The sequence below is a fragment of the Sesamum indicum genome, linkage group LG2, assembly GCF_026168435.1.
Source record: "Sesamum indicum cultivar Baizhima isolate 11 linkage group LG2, ASM2616843v1, whole genome shotgun sequence".
In the NCBI taxonomy this organism is placed as follows: domain Eukaryota; kingdom Viridiplantae; phylum Streptophyta; class Magnoliopsida; order Lamiales; family Pedaliaceae; genus Sesamum; species Sesamum indicum.
The window spans coordinates 12710365-12737529 of record NC_142658.1 but is presented as its reverse complement, the minus strand read 5'-3'; the positions used below and the strand labels follow the sequence as shown (position 1 = coordinate 12737529).

The 27165-nt window shown below is 32.8% G+C and overlaps 2 protein-coding genes across 3 annotated transcripts; one reads left to right on the top strand and one right to left on the bottom strand.

Moving 5' to 3' along the window:
* Positions 1–7613: 7613 nt before the first annotated feature.
* On the top strand, positions 7614–11413 carry NPGR1 (no pollen germination related 1). The gene is made up of 5 exons (XM_011071498.3): positions 7614–8547; positions 8654–8912; positions 9280–10490; positions 10646–10793; positions 10890–11413. Exons 1-5 carry the CDS (start codon positions 8347–8349, stop codon positions 11198–11200), a joined length of 2130 nt encoding a protein of 709 aa, XP_011069800.1. The 5' UTR covers positions 7614–8346; the 3' UTR covers positions 11201–11413.
* A 5687-nt stretch (positions 11414–17100) lies between these two features.
* LOC105155602 (uncharacterized) lies at positions 17101–22209 on the bottom strand. 2 transcript variants are annotated; one of them, XM_011071497.3, is made up of 4 exons: positions 21934–22209; positions 18757–18862; positions 18364–18417; positions 17101–17363 (listed from the first exon to the last, which is right to left on the bottom strand). In XM_011071497.3, the coding sequence occupies exons 1-3, from the start codon at positions 22041–22043 to the stop codon at positions 18403–18405; spliced, it is 231 nt and encodes a 76-aa protein (XP_011069799.1). In that variant the 5' UTR covers positions 22044–22209; the 3' UTR covers positions 17101–17363; positions 18364–18402. The 2 variants fall into 2 exon arrangements, with proteins under 2 accessions (XP_011069799.1, XP_011069798.1); XM_011071496.3 differs by having other exon boundaries at positions 18368–18417; positions 21934–22207.
* Between the last annotated feature and the right edge of the window lie 4956 nt (positions 22210–27165).

Below are 27165 nucleotides of genomic sequence, written 5' to 3'. Positions count from 1 at the left end.
TTTTAAAATGCAGCAATTTACCCCATTGATTTTTTAAAATGAAGCAATTTACTTCCCTAGATAAGAGGATAAATTGCTATTTTTTTTCATAAGAAAATAATCTAATTTACAATATCACAAAGGGTAAATTACATTAAACCCGTATCTTTACAAGATCCCCATAATAATAATAGTGATTTGATGCAATTTGTACAAAAGTTGCTTACTTTTTTTTTTTTTTTTTTGCCCCATTTTTCACCTTTACCTTTTCTCATTGCATTCACATCACATGTGATACCAAACAATGAGAAAACAAAAACAGATTGATGCCCCTTTTGGCCAAAATAAAAAGTGTACTTTCTCTCAAATGTCCCCCAAAGAAGCCTACTCCTCATTTCAAAATACTGAGATTTTCATATAATTATATGAAAATCAATTAATATACATTATGTATGTTGAAGTTCAAATTTATTAATGATTAATCATATGATTACAAACATAGGATTCTAGTAGTCTTGTTGTATTTAATTTAGTAAATAAATGAAGAAATCACATGGTCACCTGCTGAGTTATCTTTTGCCACATGTGGAACTCACACCACTCAATTATTGAGGAGCTCTCATCTATACATTATTTCTAAAAAAAACTTAATTGATGTTTCAAGATGTTCTGATTTAATATTACATTCAGACTCAACGACCACAAAATTATTTTGAGTTTGCAAAAGCTGCAGAGGTGTGTTACACGCCCCCTCGGGAAAAAAAAAATATTTTGTCAGGGGTAAAATTGTAATTTTGCAATCTTTTGACGCGCCCTAACATAAGCAATTCTAATTTATTTGAAATTATGCTACTGAAAATCAATTTTGAGCAATTCTAAATGTGGGAGATTTTTCCGAGCCACATAAACATTGTATTTTACGATTACCTTTTTTATTTGATATTCGTTTTGGTAAATTGCAAATTACCCCTCTGTGTTATTCGAAATATTCATATAAGCCCGTGTGAAAAACAAAATACCATTTTATCCCTCTATGTTTTATAAAAAGGAGAGCAGTGCCTCCTTGGCTCTTTTTTTAAAAAATACAGGAAGATAAAAGAATATTTTATTTTTCACAAAAGCTTAAGTGAACATTTCGAATAGCACAAACATTCACAATCTGATTAAATTTAAAGCCTTAACAGTCAAAACTACACATTATTGATGCTCAAAATTCAAATTAAGAATACTACCAATTTCTTTATGAAACACACACACACACACACACAGAAATGACAAAATCTGAGCTAAATTTAAAACAAAAACCTCATTGATGAGAGATGTTTTCACACCTTTGCTTTGCATTATTAGGTGTGTGGTGTTACAGGGTGTACCCCTGCACTCTTTTTTCACATGCCAATACAAATACAATAGTGTGCAGACAAAATTGTTCTATTTCAACAGGGAAAGTTAAAAATAGTTACATTAATTATATATTATATAATAAATTTTATTTCACTTTATAATTTTAAGACATATATATATATATATATAGGTGCATTCAAGTAACTGCTATTGAAATTTTAGGTCAGAATTGAATTTATTTTTACATGTTTTTACTTTAATTTTGTAAATATAGTGATTGTAAGTTAACGATGTAATGACGTTATTATTTTTATTGTAAAAAATAATTCCGAGTGAAACTTTATTTTTTTAATAATACTGTTATTTTCACATTATGATACATATGCAGTGTGGAATATTTTTGCAAATGGATACCAGGCGAATATGGGTGGGACGTACCGAATAATTTATTAGAGTATACAAAAACTGAACTATTTTTTTTATAAGTGAAAAAATAATGGTCTATATAAAATTTATTTTAAATATCCTTATAATTTATTTAATTTTCATCTTCCATAAGGACCATAGTATTTTTTATTCTTTCATTTTTAATTAAAACATTATGAAGTCTTCTTAGAGTAGAAAGAAAAAATGGTTAAAATTAATTAAAATTATATATAATTCGTATTATATCCTCCTATATTGGCGGCTTGATATTTATAATCATTTTTATTTTTTACACAAAATATGAATAATTGAAAAAGTCCAGTTCTAAGAGTTAATGCTTGTTTATCATTATTATTATTATGGATTTAGAGGGTGACGGGCTAAATTTATTTAAAATATCTTGTAAATTCATATAAATATTTTTGTGATTTATAAGATATTCGATTTTATTTTAAAAATAAGTTTTTAAAGTGTTTGGGTACAATAAAATTGTGAAGCTTATAAGATATTAGAAATAATAATTTTATAATTGAAGTGATCAAAACTGAAGATTATAAAATATTTAAAGTAAGTCTAGAACTCCTTCTCCTCTAAACTATTCTTGAGGTAATATTCACCCTCTAAACTAATACATACAACACTTACCCTTCTACTACTAATAGTTGGACAAGCTTGTCATTATATTATATTGATGCATGCTAAGGTCCAGCAACACGACGATGGCCGAAGAATTTTCAAAAAAATTCTAAGATTAAGGGAGGACTAGCCTGCAAAACAAGAGTTAGCACTCCAATACTTAAATTAGTAATCGATATAAAAAAAGAGTTGAGAAAAACTTGAATTAACATAAGATAACGGCGATTGATATGAAATAATAAAATATCAAAATGTAAGCTAAAGTGAGATGGTGGAGTGCAAAAAATGAGCAAAAAACGTAAATTCGTGCAGTTCGATCATGAAAGTATTAAGCCCATAATTTCTAGCACTCAAAACTAACATAGTATGACCCAAAAATAGGTTTGAGCAGCAAGATAACTCAACAAGTAACAGGTATTTCATGTTAGAAATAATCTACACATTTCAAGTCATGTCATACTAAAAAATCTCCAACTTACTTCCCCTGTATTAGTAGATCTAGCCAGAGTAAGCAAGTAACCCCCTCCCAGATATTTCGAGTTGAGTAAGAAAGATACACTTATGCAGTCATATCTTCGTTTAGGTAAGTTCAAATTGTGCTAATTGTTTTGTTAGTTAGTTGGCATTTGTAGCTTTCCAACGGTATGTAACTTGCTACAACTAATTTTCGGATTCTACTCTCAGTCCAACTATAAATGGGGGACATATTACAATCAAAATGATAACTCAAGTTATTCACGCTCTAAACTTTTTTTCCGCCAACAATACGGATTTACGTTTTCTAATCATTTGTTGCACACACCAGCTTATTTTAGCTTAAGTTTTGATATTTTATCACTTCATGTCAATTGTTGCACTACTATCTTACGTTATTTCAAGTTATTTTTCGACTCTTTTTTGGTAACTTTATTATTGACTTAAGCATTGGAGTGTGAGCACCTAGCTTGCAGGTTAGTTCTTCCCTGATTTTTTTTTAAAATCCTTCAAATTGTTCTGGTATTGTTTATAGATCTTTTTTTAAGAATGTGACTATATATTTGAAAAACCTCTTAAAATGAATTATATATATATATATATATATGAATTCCACCAAAAAATTTAGTTAAAAAGTATATTCTACCAACTTTTTGTTCGAAAATCCAAACATTTAGTAAATATTATTAAAGTTTAACTTTTTTACATTTATCTTCAACTCTTAAAATAAAAAAATTACCAACTTAGGTTTTTTTTATATATTTTCATATTAGATAAGTTAGATGAAATTTATTCATAATTTTGATTTTTTTTAACTACTAAAAAATAGAGTGTTTATTTTAAGCTAAGCAATATATTATTATTATGTTCACTGAAGTTCAAAAAAATTTTATTATTCATATAAGATAATTATAACATAACAACATAAAACAATGTAAAAAAGCTATTCTTTTCCTGTAAGAAAGGATTAATTTGACAATCTTACAAACTTAAGGGACTAATATGATAAAATTAAACTTATTAACCATTTTACCATTCAAAGAGTCAAAATCCGACTACATTTTCATCGAGAAATGGTCAGAGGGACCAAACTGCGATAAAAAGTAAAGTTTAAGAGTGCTGAAGTCAAAAAAATAAACTTGAGGGACTAAAATGATTCTAATCGAAAACTTAAAGAACCAAATATAATATTCACCCTCTTTTTTTTCTTTATTTATAATTTATGAATTTAGGGAAAATTGCATAATATCCCCATGTGTTATGCTAAAATTGCACAAAACTTACCTGTGTTAAATAAATAGTCATAAAAGACCCTATAAATTTTAAAATCCTCCAAAAAAAACCCCTCCGTCCAAAACTGACCGAAGATGTTGTACGCGCGGTGGAAATGAGAGTAGGGGCCCTTTTTTTACCCCTATTTCAGCTTTTTCGATAGTGCAATGGTCCAAAGTACCATTATCTTCCACTACATATTTAACTTAACATACCCCCACAAACATACTAAACAAAAAATAGGGTTTTAAGTGGACAAATGTCCAATTTAGCCCTTTTGTTTGAATATAAATAAAAATTACTTAGAATATTATATATTATTAATTAAATTAAATTATTATTTAATTTAAATATATTTTAATATTTATTTATAAAATATACTAAGTAAATATAAAAATACCTAAAAATTATATCAATTTTTTAACATATATAAAATATTAAATTAAAATTATTAATATATATTTAAATTAAACAATTAATATTTTTTATTATTTTTAATTTATTTTAAATTAAATATGTTTTATGAATATTAATATATTTTAATATTTATTTATAAAATATACTAAATAAATATAAAAATACCTCAAAATTATATCAATTTTTTTAACTTATATAAAATATTATATTAAAATTATTAATATGTATTTAAATTAAACATTTATTATTTTTTATTATTTTTAAATTTTATTAGATTACATACTTTTACTAAATTATTATTTAATTTAAAAATATATTTTACTATATATTTATAAAATATACTAAATAAATATAAAAATACCTAAAAATTATATCAATTTTTTTAACTTATATAAAATATTATATTAATATTATTAATATATATGTAAATTAAACATTTAATATTTTTTATTATTTTTAAATTTTATTAAATTAAATAATTTTACTTAATTTTTTTTTTAACATTCTTCTTCTCCGTCGCCAAGTCGGTGATGAAAATGGACAAATTTGGACTCATTGGAATCGTCTGGACGAGCGAAGTCGAATGGTGGTAGTCTCAGGCCGTTGTTCGTCCAAACAGCAGCGAATCGACGGCAAGAGACTTCACGACGGAAATGAGCTTAAAATTTTTGGATCTCAACAAAAAACTTGATGAAAATGACCATGGTTGGTCTAATTCGAATCTTCAGGTTGAGACGAGTCTACTAGTGGTGGTCCGAGACCGTAATTCATCCACACGATGACGAATCGAAGCAAAGAAGTTTTAACGGTCGTGCTCGGAGCCCACTCTTTCCGGTCAATGGAAATTCAAATTGATGGTATCGATATGTTCACCTTAAGGAGATGATTCGAATGGTGTAAGCCATGGCCAAAAATTCATTTGGACGCCGCTGGAATCTTAGAGAGAAGATTTCGCAGAAAAATAGTTATATTTTGTTATAAATATGTATATATAAATATATATAAATAAAAAATATATTTAAAATACGTAAGATTTGGACCACTTATTTTTTACATTCAAAGATCAATAGTCGTTATAAAAAAGATATAACGATCAATTTAGCTAAAATTTAACATCGTTAGAGTTTACCTAACGAAAAGGGAGAATATGCAACATTCCTACGTCTTATTTTAAATGTATCGTAAGCTGTACTTTCTGAAATTTGCTATCTTTGAATTATAATTGCTTATTATTTTATCTTATTTCAGTGAGGTAAATTGAGATAAAATGATTTTTGGTGGAAATAAGAATTTTTTTTTAATATTTTGATCAAATGTGAGATAAAAGTATAATGATAATAATTAATATAATATTAAAAATTATTATATAAGAATAATATAATATTTATTGTTAATTTAATATATTTGTAATTTTAATATAATAATTATGTTCGAAGTATAATTTAAATAATTCTAAAAAATAATTACTATGTTTGTTTTTATTTTCAAGTTATTTTTGGAACGAGTCGAAACATACTCAATATTTGCCATCATTGAGAAACACCTTATCTATGTGTTTTAAACTGTTTTAGCATAAATACATACATATACCTAAATATATATAAAAAAGACATGATTTGACAATAAATAGTAATTTTTGTTTCCCAAAATACAACATTAAACATACAATACTTATTTTAAATTATTTTCAAAAATAAATCCAAACATACATACTATCTCTAACACACACTCAATGTTTGCCATCATTCAGAAACACCTTATTTATGTGTTTTAAACTATTTTAGCATAAATACATACATATACCTAAATATATATAGAAAGACATGATTTGACTATGATTTGACAATAAATAGTAATTTTTGTTTCCCAAAATACAACATTAAACATACAATACTTATTTTAAATTATTTTCAAAAACAAATCCAAACATACATACTATCTCTAACACACACTCAATGTTTGTCATCATTCAGAAACACCTTATTTATGTGTTTTAAACTATTTTAGCATAAATACATACATATACCTAAATATATATAGAAAGACATGATTTGACTATGATTTGACAATAAATAGTAATTTTTGTTTCCCAAAATACAACATTAAACATACAATACTTATTTTAAATTATTTTCAAAAACAAATCCAAACATACATACTATCTCTAACACACACTCAATGTTTGCCATCATTCAGAAACACCTTATCTATGTGTTTTAAACTATTTTAGCATAAATACATACATATACCTAAATATATATAGAAAGACATGATTTGACTATGATTTGACAATAAATAGTAATTTTTGTCTCCCAAAATACAATATTAAACATATAATACTTATTTTAAATTATCTTCAAAATATATATAGAAAGACATGATTTGACTATGATTTGACAATAAATAGTATTTTTTGTTTCCCAAAATACAACATTAAACATACAATACTTATTTTAAATTATCTTAAAAAACAAATCCAAACATACATACTATCTGTAACACACACTTATTTATCTTTTTTTTTTCCTTTCTATCTCCATAAAATACAACAAAACACTCAGAAAACGAATCCAAACAATATGAATATCATTTATTAGATCCAAAAATATTTTACAAGCAAACACAACATAATGTTTGGTTTCATTAGGAGATGGGCCAAAATATGGTAAATATTTGTCTTGATTTGTTTTGAAAGTTTTGGAGTGTAGTGAAATGTTTTGAAACAGTGTCTTATTTGTTTTTGGTTAAAATAAGTATACACTAATTATAGGCCATATAAAAAAAAAGTTATATACATACTGATACGTGTATATAAATATATATAAAGAGACATAATTTAACAATGAATAGTAGTTTTTTCTCCCACTAAACAACATCAAACATACTATACTTATTTTATATTATCTACAAAATTAAATTCAAATATACACATTATCTCTAATAAATACTTATTTATTTTTATTTTTTACTCTCACTATTTTCACACGACACACAAAATAAATTAAAAAGTTAAAAATGAAATCAAACATAGTGTCTTATAAATCCATAAAAAGCACGAAAAGCTGAGAACAAACAACTGACATCAAACCCCAAAAAAACATTGCAGGAAAACAGAGAGAATCTTAATACAGCTGCAGCTGCTCTGCGTTCTCTGCAACACCAACACCCCCTCCTCCCCCCACCAATGCAGACCGCTCTGTATGGTCAAAACACCAATTACCCCCAAGCAAACATTTTTCCTCGCGATAATGAAAAAGTTCAAAATGACCCATCAAATTCAAACTCAGATCTCCAAAAAGCAAAGCAAAATCCCATTTTTTTGAAAATCCCTTTTCTGCTTTCACATCCGTGATTATAACCCACGTCGTGTTATTAATGAGAGACGCCAAATGTAGCGAAGCTTTTTCAGGTTTTGTGAGCTGAAGCTTGCCTCTTTCTTGTAAAGCCATACCCTTTCTTCCATTGCCTCTGTCTGTTCTTATTCTTCCTAGACTTCGTCATCACTTCTTTTTCTTCTTGTTTCAATGTTTTAACTAGTTTTGGATTTTTCTGTATGGGTTCTTTAATCTCGGTTTTTATCTCAAGTGTTGCTGTGGTAATGCTTTGGAACTTGAATGCTAGTCATAAACGCAATTCTTGAAATGTATTGTGTTCTTTGACAATGGTCAAGTTAAAGGTAGAAAGAGTGCTGGTAAAGAGTCAATTACTTGCCTTTGAGGGATAATTTGATTGCAAGAAGCGTGAGTTTCTTCGTGTTTTCTGGGGGTCCCAAGAGGAAAGAAAGAAAAAGAAGAAAAGATGCTGTGTGCTTGTTCTGGAGAGCAATTCAAACTTGAAGAGGCAGTGCCACAGTCTCCAGAGTCACTGGCCACAAGGGATTTCTCTGCCAGTGGCCTTTCATCAAGAACTGGAACTGTTGATTGGGAATCAAAACTTGAAGATGCTCAAGTAGATGAAGCTGAGTCTACATTGAAGGAGGCTCTTTCTCTAAATTATGAGGTAACTTTACAAGCCATTTCCCTTCTCAGCACCTCATTTTCCTTCTCATTTTCTCAGTACGTTTACTCAGAGCTTAAATTTCATTGAGTTGGTTCTGAATTTTTAGGAAGCTAGAGCATTGTTAGGGAGGCTCGAATACCAAAGAGGTAATTTTGATGCTGCCCTTCAAGTGTTTCAAGGAATTGACATTAGACTCTTGTCACCAAGAATGTCTAAGGCCATTGCTGAGAGAACTCGGCCCCGAAAATTGCGTTCCAAAGACAGAAATGTGCTGGCTGGCGTAATGTCACTACATTCAGTGAGCCTACTTCTTGAAGCAATTTTACTTAAGGCAAAATCTTTAGCTGAGCTGGGACGTGTTAAAGGTAATCAGAGTTTTCATTTATGCCTGAGATATCAAATATGATACCGTAATGATTAGCTCTCGGTCCTGAGTTCTATTCAAGATTAGTTGATTAATTCCCATCTCATGTGATGTGGTTAAGATATGAGAATGTAACAGAGGAGAAACTCTGGTAGAGTTGAACTTGAAGACCTAATAAGCATAGAGTCATAATTTTGTATTAATTTGCAAAATGACCGTTTGAGCTTAGCACATCACTTTTGATGCAATGTCGAGTCCATGTAAGATAGAAAGTCGATAGCCTTGAGGTGGTTCTTGAATTTGAAGTTTAAATTACTGGTCTTGAGATGTTTGGCTTCTCATTTATCCATTGTCTTTCTGAATGCCAGAAGCTGCGAGAGAGTGCAAGATTATCTTAGACACAGTCGAATTAGCTCTGCCTAATGGTATATATCGGGAAATCAATGAAGATAGCAAGTTGCTGGAGATGTTTCACAGGGCAATGGAGTTGCTTCCTAAGCTATGGCTGCAGGCGGGATCTCTAGACGAAGCTATTGCTGCATATCGAAGGGCTCTTTTAAAGCCTTGGAACTTAGATCCCCAAAGACTCGCAAAAGTGCAGAAGGACTTAGCTGCCACATTGCTCTATGGAGGTGTCGAAGCTGGCATTCCTTCTGAGTATAAACCATGGGGATCAACGTTCCCAAAAAGTAGTATAGAGGAATCAATTCTTCTGTTGTTTATACTTATGCGGAAGGTTCTGCATGGTGAAATAGAGTGGGATCAAGAAGTTATGAATCATTTAACTTTCGCACTCACAATCTCTGGTGAATTCGTGTCTTTGGCGGATCACGTGGAGCAGGTTCTTCCAGGTAGATACAATCGAGTGGACAGATGGTACTTTCTTGCTCTTTGCTACAGTGCTGCAGGTCAGAATCAAACGGCAGTTAACCTTCTAAAGAAAGCATCAGGGTTTTCGGAAGATAACAGCAAACCCCATTTAGCATCATTCTTGCTAGGAGCAAAATTATGTGCTCAAGATCCAAACGAATCTTCTGAAGGGATAAATTTTGCACGAAGAGTTATTGATGTTTCGATGGACCAAAATGAGCATATACTAAGCCAAGGCCATAAGTTTCTCGGGATCTGCTATGGAAATGTAGCACGGACCTCTGTTTCTGATATTGAGAGAGTCACTTTACATAGAGACTCACTTAACTCCTTAAACCATATTTCTCTGGCTGGGGCTAAGGATCCAGAAATTAGCCTTAGCCTCGGGCTAGAAAATGCCATCCAAAGGAACTTGACTCCGGCCTTTGAGCGAGCAATGCTATACTCAAAGATGACTGCTGGAAGTTCGGCAAGAGGTTGGAAACTGTTGGCTCTTATTGCATCTGCCGAGCAGAGACTAAAAGATGCAGAAGCCATCATTGATCTTGCCTTGGATGAAACTGGGAATATTGACCAGCTTGAACTTCTGAGGCTGAAAGCTGTCATTCAGATTGCTCAAGAACAACCGAAGCAAGCCATTGAAACCTACAGGATTTTGCTAGCATTAATTCAGGGACTCAGTGAACATCATGACGAAAACACCAGTAAGGTGTGTATACTTCTTAAATTCTTGAAATTTCAGTTTTACGCCAGCTCTGGAAATACGAAAGAAAATTTTCTGCAGATTACAGATTTTACAAGGTATTTTCACAATATTTGTAAGAGGATAATGTACAGAGTTTTCTCTTTTTCTCCAATTGGCAGTTACAAGCCGAGAGGACATTAGAATTAGAAGCATGGTTGGATTTGGCTGGACTCTATTCAGACCACGAGCTATGGCTTGATTCGGATATTTGCATCAAAAAAGCCAAGGCAACTAAGTTCTACTCCCCTCGTTGTTGGCATGCAACAGGTTGAATAATAAGCGTTCCCTATTCTCTCATATGCTTCTGAGTATTGAATCTTACCGTCCCTCATTTACTTAACCGACGTTCTTTAATGTTTGCAGGAAGACTCTTTGAAGCCCAAGAACAACATAAAGAAGCAGTAATCGCATTCTCAGTTTCTTTATCAATAGAACCGGACTACGTCCCCAGCATCATCTCAACTGCTGACGTACTAATAAAGATGGGCAATAAATCACTCCCTATTGCAAAAAGCTTCATAATGAACGCACTTCGTTTGGAACCCACGAACCATGAGGCATGGTTTAATCTTGGGTTGATCTATAAGATGGAAGGTTTGGTGCAGCAAGCAGCTGACTCGTTTCAGGCTGCACATGAGCTAAAGCTCTCTGCTCCTGTTCAAAGCTTCCACTGACAGTAACAGCCATTTGGTTTCAATCAGACACAGAAATCCTTAGTTTTGATAAAGCTTAAACAATCGCATTGCAGAAGCTGCTTCTTAACTATTGGTCGTACTGGGAAACACGGTCCTGTGATTATTCTTGTTTATCAACTTTGTACAGGTGACTGTTTTTTGAATGGAAAGGCACTCTCTTTCATCTGAATGGACAAGGTGATATGTGCATTATACTTGGATTCAACAGACATAGGGAGTGTTATGCGAAAATTTTTACTTTTAGAAAAGTGATTTTTTGTAGAAAAAATTGAAAGTTGTAATAGAATAAAAAGTAGACAGTATTTGTAAAAAAAATAAAAAGCAAATAAAAGTTAAATTATGTAGTATGCAGACAAGCTTAATTGATTAGAGATTGTTTGTTGTCCATATAATAAAAAGATACTATTCTTGCTTAATATTTGCACTTATCTTTGTTAATGACAATAATAATAATAATAAATTTTTCTAAAAAAATATATTTATTTGAATTAGTATATTTTATATTTATTTTTTTACAAATATTTATCATTTATATTATTAAAATATTGAATACTAATAAAAAACTTGGATTTTTAATTCAATGATGCTCCGACTAAATAATATAACTGGTCATTCATACACCGTAAATAAACATGCATGATTGCTAAAAATTTATTTTTCTATTAATAGATCATAGTAATTTAAGTTATATTTTATGATTTATGAATAATATCAAATAATATAACAAAAAATGTATAAAAAATTCTAAAATATTAAGGGATAATTACACTTCCCTCCCCTAAGATTTGGTGTAATTACATGTAGACCTTCCGTAGTTTTTGAAAATTATATCTAGCACTCCTAAAGTCTGCTTTTGTCTATCAAATAAGTCTATCCATTACTATTAGTTAAAATTCATTGAATTTGCTGATATTAACAAAAAAAATAAAAATCCATTGACTTATTACTAATTTATTATAGGTCAAATAAATATTTTTATGATCAAATTACGATGATACGTCTTCACATGTTAATGAATGTGAGAGGGTATATCTTCACCATTATAAGGGTAGTTTAGTCGAAAAAAGATTATTTGACTTGCAATAAGTCAATAACAAGTCATCGAGGATAAATATTAATTTTTATTTAATTTTTTTTATATCAACAAATTCAGTGTATTTTCAGTAACAAATGGACATATGTGCTAGATGGAAACAAACTTTAAGGGTGCTAGATGCGATTTTCCAAACCACTGGGAATTTTTACATGTAACTATACCAAATTTCAGGAGAAGGGAGTGTAATTATCCCAAAATTAACTATGTGAAAATATAATTTTTATTAGCATTAAATTATTCAAATTATTTAAAAACTGAAACATCAACTCTAGATGCGCAATTTTGAAAATAAATTAAAAATGATAAATTTCAATTAAAATTATTATAATGTGTGTAAAGTAGTCTAAAAAAAAAGTTGAATTTATTTACAAAAAAATCAAAGCAGCTAGAAGCACCTCCAATGCGCTTCTAACTTTTGGCTTAAAAGTATTTCTTTTAGCAAAACCTCAAAGTAAAAATTGAAATTCCAAATACTTGAAAAAGAATTTTTTTTTAAAACAAGAAGATGAAATATGCTTTTTCAAAACTCTTACAAACACTTACTTTGAGTTCAATAATCTTTTGCATCGGGCGATTCTTTGGTTAGAATTTGTAATATCCATATTAATACATGAGATTGTCCTTGTCCAAATATTTGCTGTAACTAGTAAAATGGACGCATGTTGTGTTTGATCATAAACTATTCTAGAAATATTAAATTTATATAGAATATTAAAAAACAAAAAAAACTACTAAATTAAGAAATATTTTTTATGGTCGATAAATTGCATTTTTTAATTTTTAATTATTTTTGGTAATGCCCTTTAGTTAGATTATTTTAACTAAATTATCAAATCATTTTTAATTAAAGTTTGAAAATTAATTAAAGGACAATTTTGACACTTTAATAAAATTAAACTACAAAGTATTTATGAGGAAAAAAATGCAAGAGAGATAGAGTACTTGTCCTTTCCAAAATTCAATTGCACACTTTTACTCTGTGTTGTCTTGTTCTTTTTCAAATCTTTATTGCGAGTAAAATATATACACTATGTTTGTTTTCATTTTTAAGTTATTTCTGTAATAAGTTAAAATGTACTCAATGTTTGCTATCATATAAAAATACTTTATTTGGGTGTTTTTAACTGTTTTGACATAATACATACACATATATATACACACACATATACATAAATATATATAAAAAAGATATGATTTGACAATGAATGGTAATTTTTGTCTCCCAAAACACAACATTAAACATATAATACTTATTTTAAATTATCTCAAAAAATAAATTCAAACATACATATTATTTCTAACACACTTATTTATCTTTATTTTTGTCTCTCTATCTCCACAAAACACAACAAAACACTCAGAAAACGAATCCAAACATTATGATAGAGTTTTTAAAAAATCGTATATGTAAATATTTTATTCTTTTTCCGGTCCTAAGATCTTGGAAGTCTAAATTGTAGGAAAATTAAATATTTAAGTAACTAAATAATAGTATACCAACCCAAAATATTTGAATAGATTCTTCTTTCTCGCATTGAGGCTTATTTTAGTTGACGAAGTTGAGGCCCCGTAATCTTAGAGATCATGAGTTTGAAATTCACTTTATGTGTGTGATGTTGCGTCTACTGAATAGTAGGTGTTGTTTCTACTGTAATTATAGGTGTCGATTATATTTCATTTATTTGATATTATTGACCAGAGTATGATTATGTAATGATTGATATCCGACATGAATGATTGTAATCAATTTATTTTAAATAATAGTAGTTCATCATTCTTAATTTAAAAAAAAGAATTTTTTTTCTTTTTTTAAAAACTAGCCATTGTGGCACACTGTTTTTCACGTGCATATAATAAATGATTTTTCACGCTTTAAAATATATTATACATAAGAGTAAAATATATAAATCAATACATTACAATTAAAAAAAGAAAACAATTTATAAGTTGATATAAAATTTGAGAAGTTGAATAAGTAGTTACCTTATTAGTTGAAGGGCATTTTTGACTTCACAAAAAATTAGTGCGATAATGTCATTAATCACTGTGTGTGAGCGTGGAGGATTTTTTCTTTTTATAATAGTATAGATAAAAAAACATAAAATACTGATGCTCATACTCTTACAATAGTGTGTTCACACGTTAATGCCTATCCTACAATCTTTCCAAGCCCATCCAACAGGAAGTTCAAGCGTATGGAAAATTATATTCAATTAAATAATCTACCTATTTTCATGGAGATTGAATTAATTGAATTCATTGAGATCAAAGATAAGTTATGCAATCCTCATAGAAATTAAGCCTGCTTCATGGTTAATCTCTATGTTTAATTCCTAACTTTCTAACATGGGATTTCACAACATGATTCTAGGACAAAAGGCTCTACCCGCCAAGAGATTGGTGAACAAGAGAAGTAAATATTCTAGGAAATCATCAAGAAAATTTGCTGAAAAGAGGAAAGGAGTAGAAAGAACTGTAATCCAATCTTCCTAGCCGACTTGATGCTCCGTATTGCTCCACGAATCTCTTTGATCTGATGAAAGCTTGTACTAAGTGAAATATCATAGTTCTCACCCAATTTTCGTTTATGAACACGACGTGGCCGTGTTCTTTCTATTCTGGTTGAGATTTTGTATTTTCGAGATATTCGATCCATTTTATCCCTAAATCAAGCTTGCAAAAGGAGAAATACCCAAAAGTAGTATCCTGGGCCAAGTGCCTATAAATACACTACGTGTATTTCATTTTGGGGTGATGACTCTTTTGGCCAAGAAAAGAAAAAGAGCGTAGGAAATTCGTGCTCCTCTCCTATCCTCTCCTACACTCTCACCAAACCATCTCTATACACACACAACTTCTCAAGCTTTGAACTAGGTTTCAGGACTTGAGAATTGAGATTGAAAATACTAATCTAATAGTGTCTTCTCAATCCTCTTCGAGTTAGAATAGTTCTAACCCCTTGGTGATCTCGATCCTCTAGTAAAGAGATGAGATATCCCCTCGCTTGTGGTGGTGTGGATACCATTAGAGGAAGCATTTGTCCATCTCTGGGTGAATGGGTCGGAGGACAACTCAAATGCCGGAAACTCCACACACTTCAAAGTTATGACTCGTGGTTAGTTTTCAACGTTTACTCAAATTAGCCACATATTTATTTGAGTACTTGAAAGCCCAAGAAAACGGGATCCTATCCCGTTGGTTTTAGATTTAAATTCATTCTTATTTTCGTTTCTGTTGCATATACTTGGATTCCTGAGCCAACACTAGTTCATTTTGTGGTACCAGAGCTCGATTCAGCACTCGTGGCTAATTTATTATGTAATTTACGTGTTTGAATTCAATTTAAAGCATGATTATATGATTTTATATTTATTTTATGTTATTTAATTCGTGTTCTGTTGATTTTAAATTTATGAGCATGGTTTAAGTACAACAGAAGTTGCTAGAAATATTTTGAAATTGTTTCTGAAAATGAAAAACAAAAGAATAATTGAATAATGGCAGAAAAGGCACAATCGTACAACAACATCAACCGAACGCTGGCAGCGCCTGTAGGCTTGGACGCACGCACAGAGCATGTGAGCTTTATCACACGCTTCAAAGGAGTAATAACTTAGCACTAGAAGAAGTAAGGGAATAATGATAGGGGTGTATCACACCTATTGAAGAAAAAGATAATAACCCTCTTACTAAGCTAGAATTACACCAATGTGCCAGGATCTACGTCCTCTGTTTAGCGACCCCACCCGCTATAGCGACCCATAGGCAACCCGCTCCAAGGATCCGAGATCCTGATCACACAATGTCTGACAGCTCAAGGTTAAAATGACGCCATGTGGACCAAGTATGTACAGACATATGATCCTATAAATACCCATATACTACTGTATTATAATAAGAGACATTTATTATTTCCTACGTCATTTACTCATTATTTACCACCTCGAACTTGCTGACTTAAGCAGCAGCTAGTCTTCAAATGCTATTATATTTATTCACCAGAGCTATAGTTGTTTGAAGAAATACCTGCGATTTTAGGAATTGGTCTGGATTTCAAGGAGTCAATTTTTATGCTTAGCCATGTGGGAAACTTCTTATCGTCGGAGACAGCATGCATTCACCTTTTAACAGTAATTACATATAAAGAATGGCGACATGTCCTCAAATATCTACTATATACTAAATAACACTCTATGCCTAAATTGTTAGATCGCTATAAGGTTGCACCTACGCCTCAAGCCTCATCAACTCTAGCAAAATCCTATTTCACAAGCAAACAATTTACAAAATCTTTGGCTAAACTAATTTAAAAGATTTTATAAGTCCATCTTATAAGATGTTAAATAATATTGGAATAAATTAATAAAATATTTGAATAAAATAAAATTATAAAATCTACAACATACTATTAAGGACAAACTCGTACTAATCTGAAGAAAATTGAACTAAGATTTTCAAAATAAATTGAAAAGTACTTATTTTTCTTAAAACAACTTATAAGATCCTAACTTTTTATTTTAAGAATCTGATAAGCACATTTTGTAAAAATATTGTTGTACTTACAACATTTTATAAGATGTTTTAAAGAGCTGATAAGATCATTGAAACACCCTATTAATAAACCCAGAGTCCAACACCCTTGATCGAAATTAAATACGTTTAGTATATCATATCTGATAGCACACATTTCACCTGATGGATGCATTTTTCATCAGCATAAAGACAAATATAAATTGAGAGAGATTATATTAGGAGCGAATTGAATATTCCACAATATCACGTCTTTCTTTAAACAAAGTGAGAGTCATCTCTTTATTCAAGCTTGTTATGGGACAAGTGAGCACAGATCACAACAACGGAGTTGAACCTTCCACAATTTAGCTATATACAAAGATGACACTGTTAGTCGTCCGACAGACAACGTAAAACAAAGAGAAATGATTCAGCTTTATGCAGTTCTTTACAGACACTTTATCCTGAGGATCATCAGTTAAAGATGCTTACTCCAGATAGATGGCCGGACAGAACAGGAGTTTTTCTATAGATCTGCAGGAAGAGGAATTCAGTGTCATAGCCGACACACTATGCAACAGTTTCATCATATCACAAACTCCACAAAATTCTACAAAGACCCTCTTTCATTTAATTGGAACTTCAACACCAGCATATATACTGTACATCAGGACATTAGTTACGCGCCTTAACAAAGAGTGAATTGTCTAACCAACCAAAGCGAAGAAAGTTTTTGACAATGGCACACTTATGGAGAATTTATTATACGACTACGTCATGAATATGAAGTGCATTCTCTAGAAGAATTGGCTGTGTTATGTTTTCACTGGTTGTCTGCCCCCTCCCACAAATTAGCGTCACTATCCACTTTTAACTCTACACCGTTTCCTCCAAGAACCAATTTTTACAGGGGTAAGGTACAGCTTAAGCTACAGTTTCGACGTCAAGCAATCTGTCTGTTCTCTGGCATCAGCTTTAGAAAATCATTTGTTTGCATTAGACCGCCTGACAAGAGAACAAAAATAAGGGTGTTTTTTCTATTTAGTTTAGTTGTTTCTGACTATAATTATTTCAAGTATTATGAGTTAAAGAATAGAAAATGATTAAGCGATTCTTTCGGAAGCATTGTCTGGTTCTTGCAAATTTCTGCAACTAAATAAGAAAACTCACTGGATTAAGGGGCGAATAAATCAAGTTCACAGATTAGTCCAGAAACATAAAATAAGATGAAAGGGCCTTAATGCAATGACTTAGCTCTATTGAAATCGTCAGCCATGGTTCAGGTCCTATTAGAAGATGTTCCTCAAAAATGAATCTCTCACTTTCAATTCCTCAAAGAAGGACCTTGACTTGTTAAAATGACAGAAGGGATATAAAGACTTCATGCTCAACTTTCCATTATGACACCACAAAAAGGAGGAGCAATTCAACGATCTTCATTAATCATTAGCGATATTGTCAAAACAATGATCAAAGAGCACATAAACAAGAAGATTGTTTTAAACATTAAACATGTAAAGAAAAAGGTGCATACTTACAGTGTGAGACCAAAGTTTAGCAATCAAGAGTAACCTCATCCCACCTGCCACTGCATTTACATGACGAACCAAAATGATTAACTTGAAGCATCATCATTATCAGACTATAGTATTGCTTTTGAAGTGTATGCCATGGAAAATTCTAACCCCACATATCAAACTCCAAATGCAAAACTACCTTCAGAAATAATTGCTACGGAGATTAACTGTTCAACAACTTGGATAATTAAATTTACCCCAAAAAACAAAAAATAAAAAAAAAAGGGAAAGAAAGAAAGAAAGAAACAGAAACAAACAGATGAAGAAAATATCATAACAAAAGCTCATAACAAGAGAAAGGCAAATAGCACCACGAAATGAAAAAATTATGAGTATCAAGAGGATAGTACCTTAAGAACTGGTTCGCCTTTGTTGGCGTTAGCATTGTGTTTTGCAGCAGCTGCTAGCTGTGCTTTGGCAGCTCTTCCTGCTGCAGATTGCTCAAATTGCTCCTGCCTGCAATCACGGTCATAAAGAGCATATCATGCAAAACGTTCGACACGATAAGATATGACTTCAAATCAACTGATTGCCAGAATCCTGTATCAGAATCTCAATTAAATGGATAAAAGCTGCCTGGACAGCAGGTTACAGGTGCAATTAGTTTTATAATCAAGAAGCGAGTAGCACAAAATTTGGACATCCCAAAAAGGAACAGGAACTTTCATTTTTTGGCAGATGGAGTGAATAAGACCAGGAGGGTAATACTCAAAGGTCTTCCTTCACTATCAGGATAAACTGACATTGGGCACTGCTCAATCTCCCATAAAAACAAGTCAAGGGGCCACAAACCTCCAGGCAGTATGTAACAAATAATGATATAGGATCTCCAACCCTTAGAAAAGTGGCTGGCATAAGTTATCTTTCTTCTTACACCTGTCAATATACTCTTAAGGACAGCTTCAAGTAAAGGAGGACTCTTTTCAGTTGCATGGGTCTTCCAAAAGACTTCCCAGGATTATTTCTAGCAATAAGTGGAGAGCCCAGCAACAAAATTTCACAAGGAACTCCTATCTTTTCTCATAGTCTCAGATTCCGTCTCCTGTTCCAAAAACCATTTCCCCTCTATAATTAACATCAGTAATTGATATTTGCAGTCTGAAAGAAGTAATGCACCAGAGGCTTCTCTGAACCAAACATCTTTCCAGAATATAATTTTGTTTCTTGCCCAACTGTACTAGATATAGTCAGCAAAGTCATCTTACAGCAAATACTACTAGCTTGGACTCTATATAAGAGTGCAGAATTCCACACCCTGGGACCACGGGGTTGTGCCTCATAAGAGAGACACCCGCACAATAGGCTCTATTAGTAATGAATTCAAATTCATCTCATTTTGTGAAAATGGTTAATCCCAGTTGTTAGATGAGTGTTCATTTATAAACAACTCTAAATTCTATCCATAATCCATGTGGGTTACCGTGATCACTCCGTATTGCACACACCATGGCATTATCATGCTCCACCCACAATCTAGGACGTCAACCAATACACATTTAGTCAGGCTTCCTCACCAATTGTACGCCTAGGTAAGCTCTGTTACAATTTTACACATCCTTGGCCCACGAGGTGGGGTCCACAAGGGAGACTCTAGCATAGTGGCTCTACAAAGAACTGCTTTGTGTGTGTCCGTACTTTGCAAACATGGTACTATCAAGTTACAAGAGGATTCCGTTATATACTTGGAGGATTATAAAAGTTATTTCTCCCTATAACAAGCAAACCCAAAGCAAGGCACTTTTTGAAGAACTCTTCCACATTTGAGAATATGCATATCCAGTAGCCAGGTAGTGCTCAGTCAAAATTCTCCAAACCTTCAGACTAGTTATGTGTTTTGACTCACCAGATAAATTTGAACATTAATGTCTGCACCTGAACCATCTCAGTAATGGTAATGTATATAATATTCCAGCATATAAGCAATTGGCAGGGGAATTATTAACAGTTACCATAATAAATAGCAACACAAGATAGAGTAGATCTGATAAGAGTGAGTGACTCCCCTAGTATGATTATGGACTTCTTCAATTATCCAACTGTTAACACCATTCCACAAGGTCTGGTCATGCTAAAAGTCCCAAACAGAAGGAGCTCGGCTTTATAGCTTATATGTATCCATTTAGTCAAGGATTTTGTTCTTCCTATACTGCAAGTAGCTCGCTTTATTTCAACATATCTGATTGCTTAAGCAAAGTTATCGGAATACCATTCATGGACAATTTTGATGCCAATTTCAAGTGGAGATCCTTCTATAACTGCACAATTTTAGCTTGCTATCCAGTGTTTAAGCTCCTCAATTTCCACACAGGAATCCAGTTCCTAAGAATGAGTAAAGTGGAACAGTATATTCTCCACTTAAGTTACTGAAGTTAGTTTCTTAAACAAGGTTATATCAACTCTTTGATAAATTAATTTCAGGTGTAGAGATTTAAGGTTTTTAAATTAAAGTGATCATGCATGTAATATTACTTTGTGGGCATCTAGTTTATTCTGGTGTGATGTTGGCGTGTACCTGAGTCATGTTATGTGCATTGTGTGAGTTTTTTTAATTCACATGCATTTACCTTACTGAGCTTACTCATACTTATATCTAGAAGAGAACCAAGTCAGGTAAGAATCTAGCACAGAAATTAGTGAGACAAGCAACATAAACTGATAAAGACTTCATAAATGTTGTGCAAGTTGGTTGGTAAGTACAACTACAATGAACACAAGTGAGGAACAACAAGGTGAAGGACTACTCATACTGCGCATAATGTAAATCATGTTTTCTCCAGAAGTATAATGAGAAAGGAAAAGCAAAAGGGAAGACGTTTACTTACTTGAGCTCACAGCTTTCTGCTCTACTCTTATATTAACGAGCTGATTTTCTTTTCCTCACTCATGTCAATATCAAAACTGGTATAGGAGAACCCGGTTTAACAATGTAAAAAGACTTTCAGTTTTCTACCAAAGTAATATGCCCAGTGATACAATATAGAAGTCTGATTAAAAATATGTTAGAAACCAAATAAAATTGTCCTATAACGCGTTTAAATTCATGATCTATCTTATAATTTTCTCCTTTCCTGTCTTAATACCTCAAGAATAGTTCACTCAAATGAAAAAGCATATGAAACTTGTAGCAGCATGGGATGAATGAATTATTATAAGAAAGAAAAGAAATACAATAAAACCAGACAAGTATTCCCAAGAAAATGGGAAAAGATTGCAAAAGAACTAAAACATACATAGACAAAACGAAGGGGAATAAAGAACAAAACAAAACAAAACCTTACTGAAATCTATCTACTAGAATCAAGCTAAAGTTTTATTAGACTAGAAATTAAGATGTTAGGGAACATCAAGAGTGATGCAATATGATCACCTTCTTCATTCCACATGGATTACGATTCGAGACAAATATAGATTACTCTTTACAAGAAAAATCCCAGAAAATCAATACTTGCCCAAACCAAAGAAAGAAAAGCATTACGAGATTCTCCAATAAACAATAACAAAAATAAAATAAAATAAGAAATTGAAACCTTCTCTGGGCAGCTTCCGCTGCTTTTGCACGGGCTTCTTCAGCGGCCAAACGCTCCTCTTCTCGTCTCCGCTGCTTGCTTCCTCCGCCGAAGCAAGCAAAGCAGTCCATTTCACACTTGCTCCTTCAAATTATAAATCTCCGGCTTCTCGTTGTCGCCCCTTTGATGACTTCGTCTATGATTACTTGGAAGATCTTTGGATAGGAAGAATATTTGTTCCAGACTCCGTGCGCGTTATATTCGCAGATTTTCACAAAACCCTCGGTGTTACTTTTATTGTAATCTCAGAAATTATTCATACTTGCCTTTTTCGTTGGTCAACTTTAGCATCATTACATATTTTCCATGAATTGCATATTATAATCTCAGTTAATATGCACATTTCTTTCTTTATTCATCATTAAATCAAAATTGAAAGAATGAAAATAGTAGGATCTAATAAATTACTTAGAATCATTTGATAGAAATAAGTCTAGATTTTTTATGGAATTTTAAATATGTATTATATACTTGAATATAAAATAAATAAAATATGAATATTATATATATAACATATATACATATAAGACAGGATTAAATACAATTTACCCTCGTGATATCGATAATGAGCAGTTGTAAAAAGAACAACAATTTACCCCTCATGTTGACCGTTGAATTATAAAATTATATATTATTATAAAAACAGAATGAGCAAATTATATAGAAAAATGCCCAACCTTGTAATTTTATTCCACAACATAAATTATAAGAAAATTGTACAAGCCTAATTAAAGCATATAAAATACAACACTGCAGTTTGACACTCCCAAATTTTCAGGGAAAACTGCCCATAATTGCCCAAAAACTGCCACACATGTCTTGAACAGTTGCAGCCCACTATCTGCTTTGTAGACACGTGGTTTTCATCCCATAATCGCCTGTCGCATGCTTCCCACATGCAACATGCTTCAGCCCATGCAACTAATTCCTAAAACTTGATAGTTGCTGATAGTCGCCAAGACATATTAATCATGTGCATAGACCGTTAGGCTATCCACACACACTTTCTGTTAACCTGCTGAGAATCCCACACATCGGGTGCCATCCATGCGCATAGTCTGTCAATCTATCGAGAGATGTCGTACAAGGACGTTGCATGTCCACCCTTGCTCACCGATCGCCTCCATACATAGGCTTCTAACTCGCCCATGCGAGAACATACTTTCACATCTGTATGCCGACTCACATAAAGTCCCATACACTATCGAGACTCAACCCCGCAATACCATAAAATGTCGATATTGACTAACGACACCCAAAGCTTGCACGTCCATCCACTGTGTAGCCTACCATGTACAATCACCCAACATTCCTTAATTGACCAACTATGAACTATGTGTTGTTCATCAGCCAACTATCATTCCACCAATACTCTTGCCAATACTTTACCAGAACCTATTGATACTGGCATATGCCTCGTGCTGACCCTTGTACACACTTGTCGTGGATTCTAATACACATGTCTACCACACTAGACGAAAAGATTTTTCAAGGCACACACCTCCCTCACCAACTAATGTCGACGCGCTCGTTAATGCTGGTTTCCCTTTCTTCCCTAGATAAGTACTTCCCATCAAGGCCTGCTTCCAGCCACAAACATCGTCGGACTGTCCAGCCTCACATGCCTTCATTTTAGCAATTCCACACACACTATTTTTTCCAGCCCAACTTCACATATATGTTGTGTCTTAAACCATGTTTGGTCTTTCTCCTCGTGCATCCTCTCAATGCAACAAAATCGACTATACAAGGAGAATGTGCCCCTTCCTTCAATGGACTACATTTCGATGTCCTTGCCTCAAGTATTTTTTTACTTCTTTTTGGTCTTCGTGCCCCCTTCTCTATACTCCCCCTTCACAAATGTGGGATGGTTGCCCCCTGCAATAAAATTTGCTAAAAATTTTATTTTATCCCCTTATGTTTTCCTAAAATAGCTAAAAACCCCTTAGCTATGTTTGGTTTTGTAATTTGCACACCTCCACTAGGTGTGTAAATTTAATTTTAAATATTTTATTATTTTCAATTTTGTTTTTTATTCTTTTCTCTCTCTTCTTTGTTTTCTGTCTCTTCTTTTATCTCTATCGCATTCTTCTCTCTGTCAGCTTCTTCTCTTTCTTTCTTTTCTTCTTTCTTCTTCTCTTTTTCTTCTCTTTCTTCTTCTTTCATTTTTGTTTTTCTTGGTAGAGGGTCGATTTCCTTTTCTTCTTCTCTTTCTTCTTCTTTCATTTTTGTTCTTCTTGGAAAATGGTTGCCCGATCTTGTTTTCCTTCTCTTTTCTTGTTTTTCCTCGCATTTTTTCTTTCTCTTTGCTGTTTGGTCTAATTTTTTTTGTGTGAAATTTGCAGGAATTGAAACACCCGAAGATCTGCCATTTGCGTCGCAGCCGCCACCAAGTCAATGCCTCTGCAGCGCGAGTTTACGGATCTGAAAATTGATCTCTTACCTAACTTTGTCTTTGCTTCTGTTGAAGAGTTTGATCCAAGTAGCTGAGTTTTGGAGGTGGGTTTTTTATTTGAAGTGAGGAAATGGCGATGAGGGTCGAAGATGAGACTGTTGAAACGGAGTTGGAGACTGAGACCCAACATCCATACCTCGTTCATATTTTTCTCCAGTCAGCCGCACTGTTATTCTTTCTTTTAAATTTAGGATGTTCTTTTTTATTATGAACTACTTCTATCAATTTTGACATGTTGCTCAACAATATGTTAGTTATTGAGAAAAATTAGCACTGATTTGTATATTGTAATTTTTTTTACATATTTTACGAAATTGATTTGGTTGTGTTGTAGTATATAGTGTCGGTGCACTATACAGACCTGTTTTGCTGCACTGTAACTGAGTATTTATTGCATGGAGTGTTGAAATGTATATCAATTGTGACTATACACTGCAATTTCGTGCTGCTACTATGTTTGATTTAACATTTCACTGACAGGTTTTGCATTATATTTACTGAAATATTGACTTGTGTGGCAGTGCATTATTTTACTTATAAGCTTTAGTGTGCAGTGCATGACTGATATGCACTGTACTGGTAGTTCGTTTTATTTATTGATAATTTTCAGTGTGATAGTGTTGCTTTTTGCTACATTGACTGGCTCCAGTCGTATTATTTGCCAGTTGTCTGTGGAGATTCACATGGCCACAGTGACACTTTTGGCATATTTGACACTATAAAATATATGTTACTTATTTTGCCTATATATAGCATTCATATCGTTCGCTAAAAAAACTACTCCATCTAAACTTCAAAGTTCAAACGCTTGTATTGGTTATTGAGTCTGTATCCGAATATAGTGTTGCACTCGGGGAGCGGTAGCTTGCATTCCACTTTTTGTCGGTGTTCTAGTTTTGAACCATCATATTCCTATGTTGATTGAAAGAGGTACTTGTTAATCCCTTTAATAATTCTGATTTTATATTGTTTGCTATGTCTCACTAGAGCTAATAACTCGTCCGGATTTTACAAACACACATCCGAGAGTGGAAAGTAACCGCGATTTCTACCCATACTCCAAGGTACATATCAACATTTTCCACATCATTGTTCATAGCGTAATTAATGGAAGCTAGTCTTTCACATATATGTAACTAAAGTATGCACATTACGTGTTCGATGTAGGATTATGTCGGGACGATGGATGGGACGTTGGTACCTGCTTGGGTCCCTTGAGTTGACCAAAATCGATATCGATCGCGTAAAGGCCACTTTGTACAGAATGTACTAGCAATATGTGATTTCAATATGAATTTCACCTATGTTTATGCGGGGTGGGAAGGAAGTGCTGTCGATGCCCGGGTCCTCGACCATGCAGTATCACAAGCTCAAAATTTTCCATTTTCGCCGATCGGTGAGACGATGAAATATATTTGTTAAATAGCATCGAACATCTTGCTTAAAAAGAAAATACGTGGTAATAGCAATTCTCCTTATGACAATGTCTTCTTACAACGTAGGTAAGTATTATTTGGTCGATGCGGGTTTCGCAAACTATCAATGTTTCCTGGCTCCTTATCGAGGGACAAGGTATCACCTACCTTAGTGGAGGGGACAAGGTCGTCGCTATCAGACCTCACAGGACATGTTTAACCATGCACATTCAATGTTACGAAATATAATTGAAAGATGTTTTGCTGTACTGAAGAAACGTTTTCCAATATTACAGTGGGGGATACCGAGCTACCTTCAAAAGCACCAGGTCGATATAGTAATTGCATGTTGCACACTTCATAACTTCATCCGAAGATACAGCAACGATGACATCATATTCGATGAACCGAATGAAAACACTCCTCCTGATATGGATTCATTTTACCATAGGGGACATCCAACCACTTCTGAGTTAGACGCTCAACGCGCCCTCCGAGATAACATAACGCTACAAATGTGGGCAGTACACCATCCAAATTAGGAATGAATGATGGAACAAATGTTGATTCATATCTAAACTATTAAAATATTTTGCTGATTTTCACTCTGCCTCAACTTCGAAGCTATAGGATCATTTAGTAGTAATCAAGAGTAGGATGATGCGTGTTTTTTGTTGACATTGAATAAAATTGGTGATGCATTAGTCTAAGCAAAAATGACATTTCATACATTAGCAAGGAATAACACGTGATACGACGTTGCACATTACTATTTTCTGACTATTATTCTGTGCAGACATGGTATATCGTAGATATCTGGAGAGTGCAAGATTTCCACAGGTGCATCACTGGACTTTAAATGTTGAGCAGCGCTTCATGTGGATGACACTGGATGACAACACCAGAACGCCCATGAGAGACGATGCACGTGCAGAGGCACAAATGGGTCATTGGGCGCGTGCATTACGAAGATATTTTCGATATCCCTACACACGAGAGCAAGTACATGATAAGTTCTACGAGTTTAAAAATCAATTTCACCAGTTCTACGGCATCGTTCAGATACCAGGGTTTTTTTTATGATATTGAAATATTTATTATGGTGTTTCCCTCCGAGCTACGACCACACGCGTCACGGGTACGTCATTTTATTTCAAATATGATGACATCCATTTAACAATTGTTATTTCAAATTACATACATTATTGTGCAACGCACTAAAATCTTTCATTTGACCCTTTTGTAGCATTTTCCATTGACTAGACGGTACTATCAGTATCTAGAGCTACATTACCCCAGCATGCTAGAGGTTTGGGGCCCAAT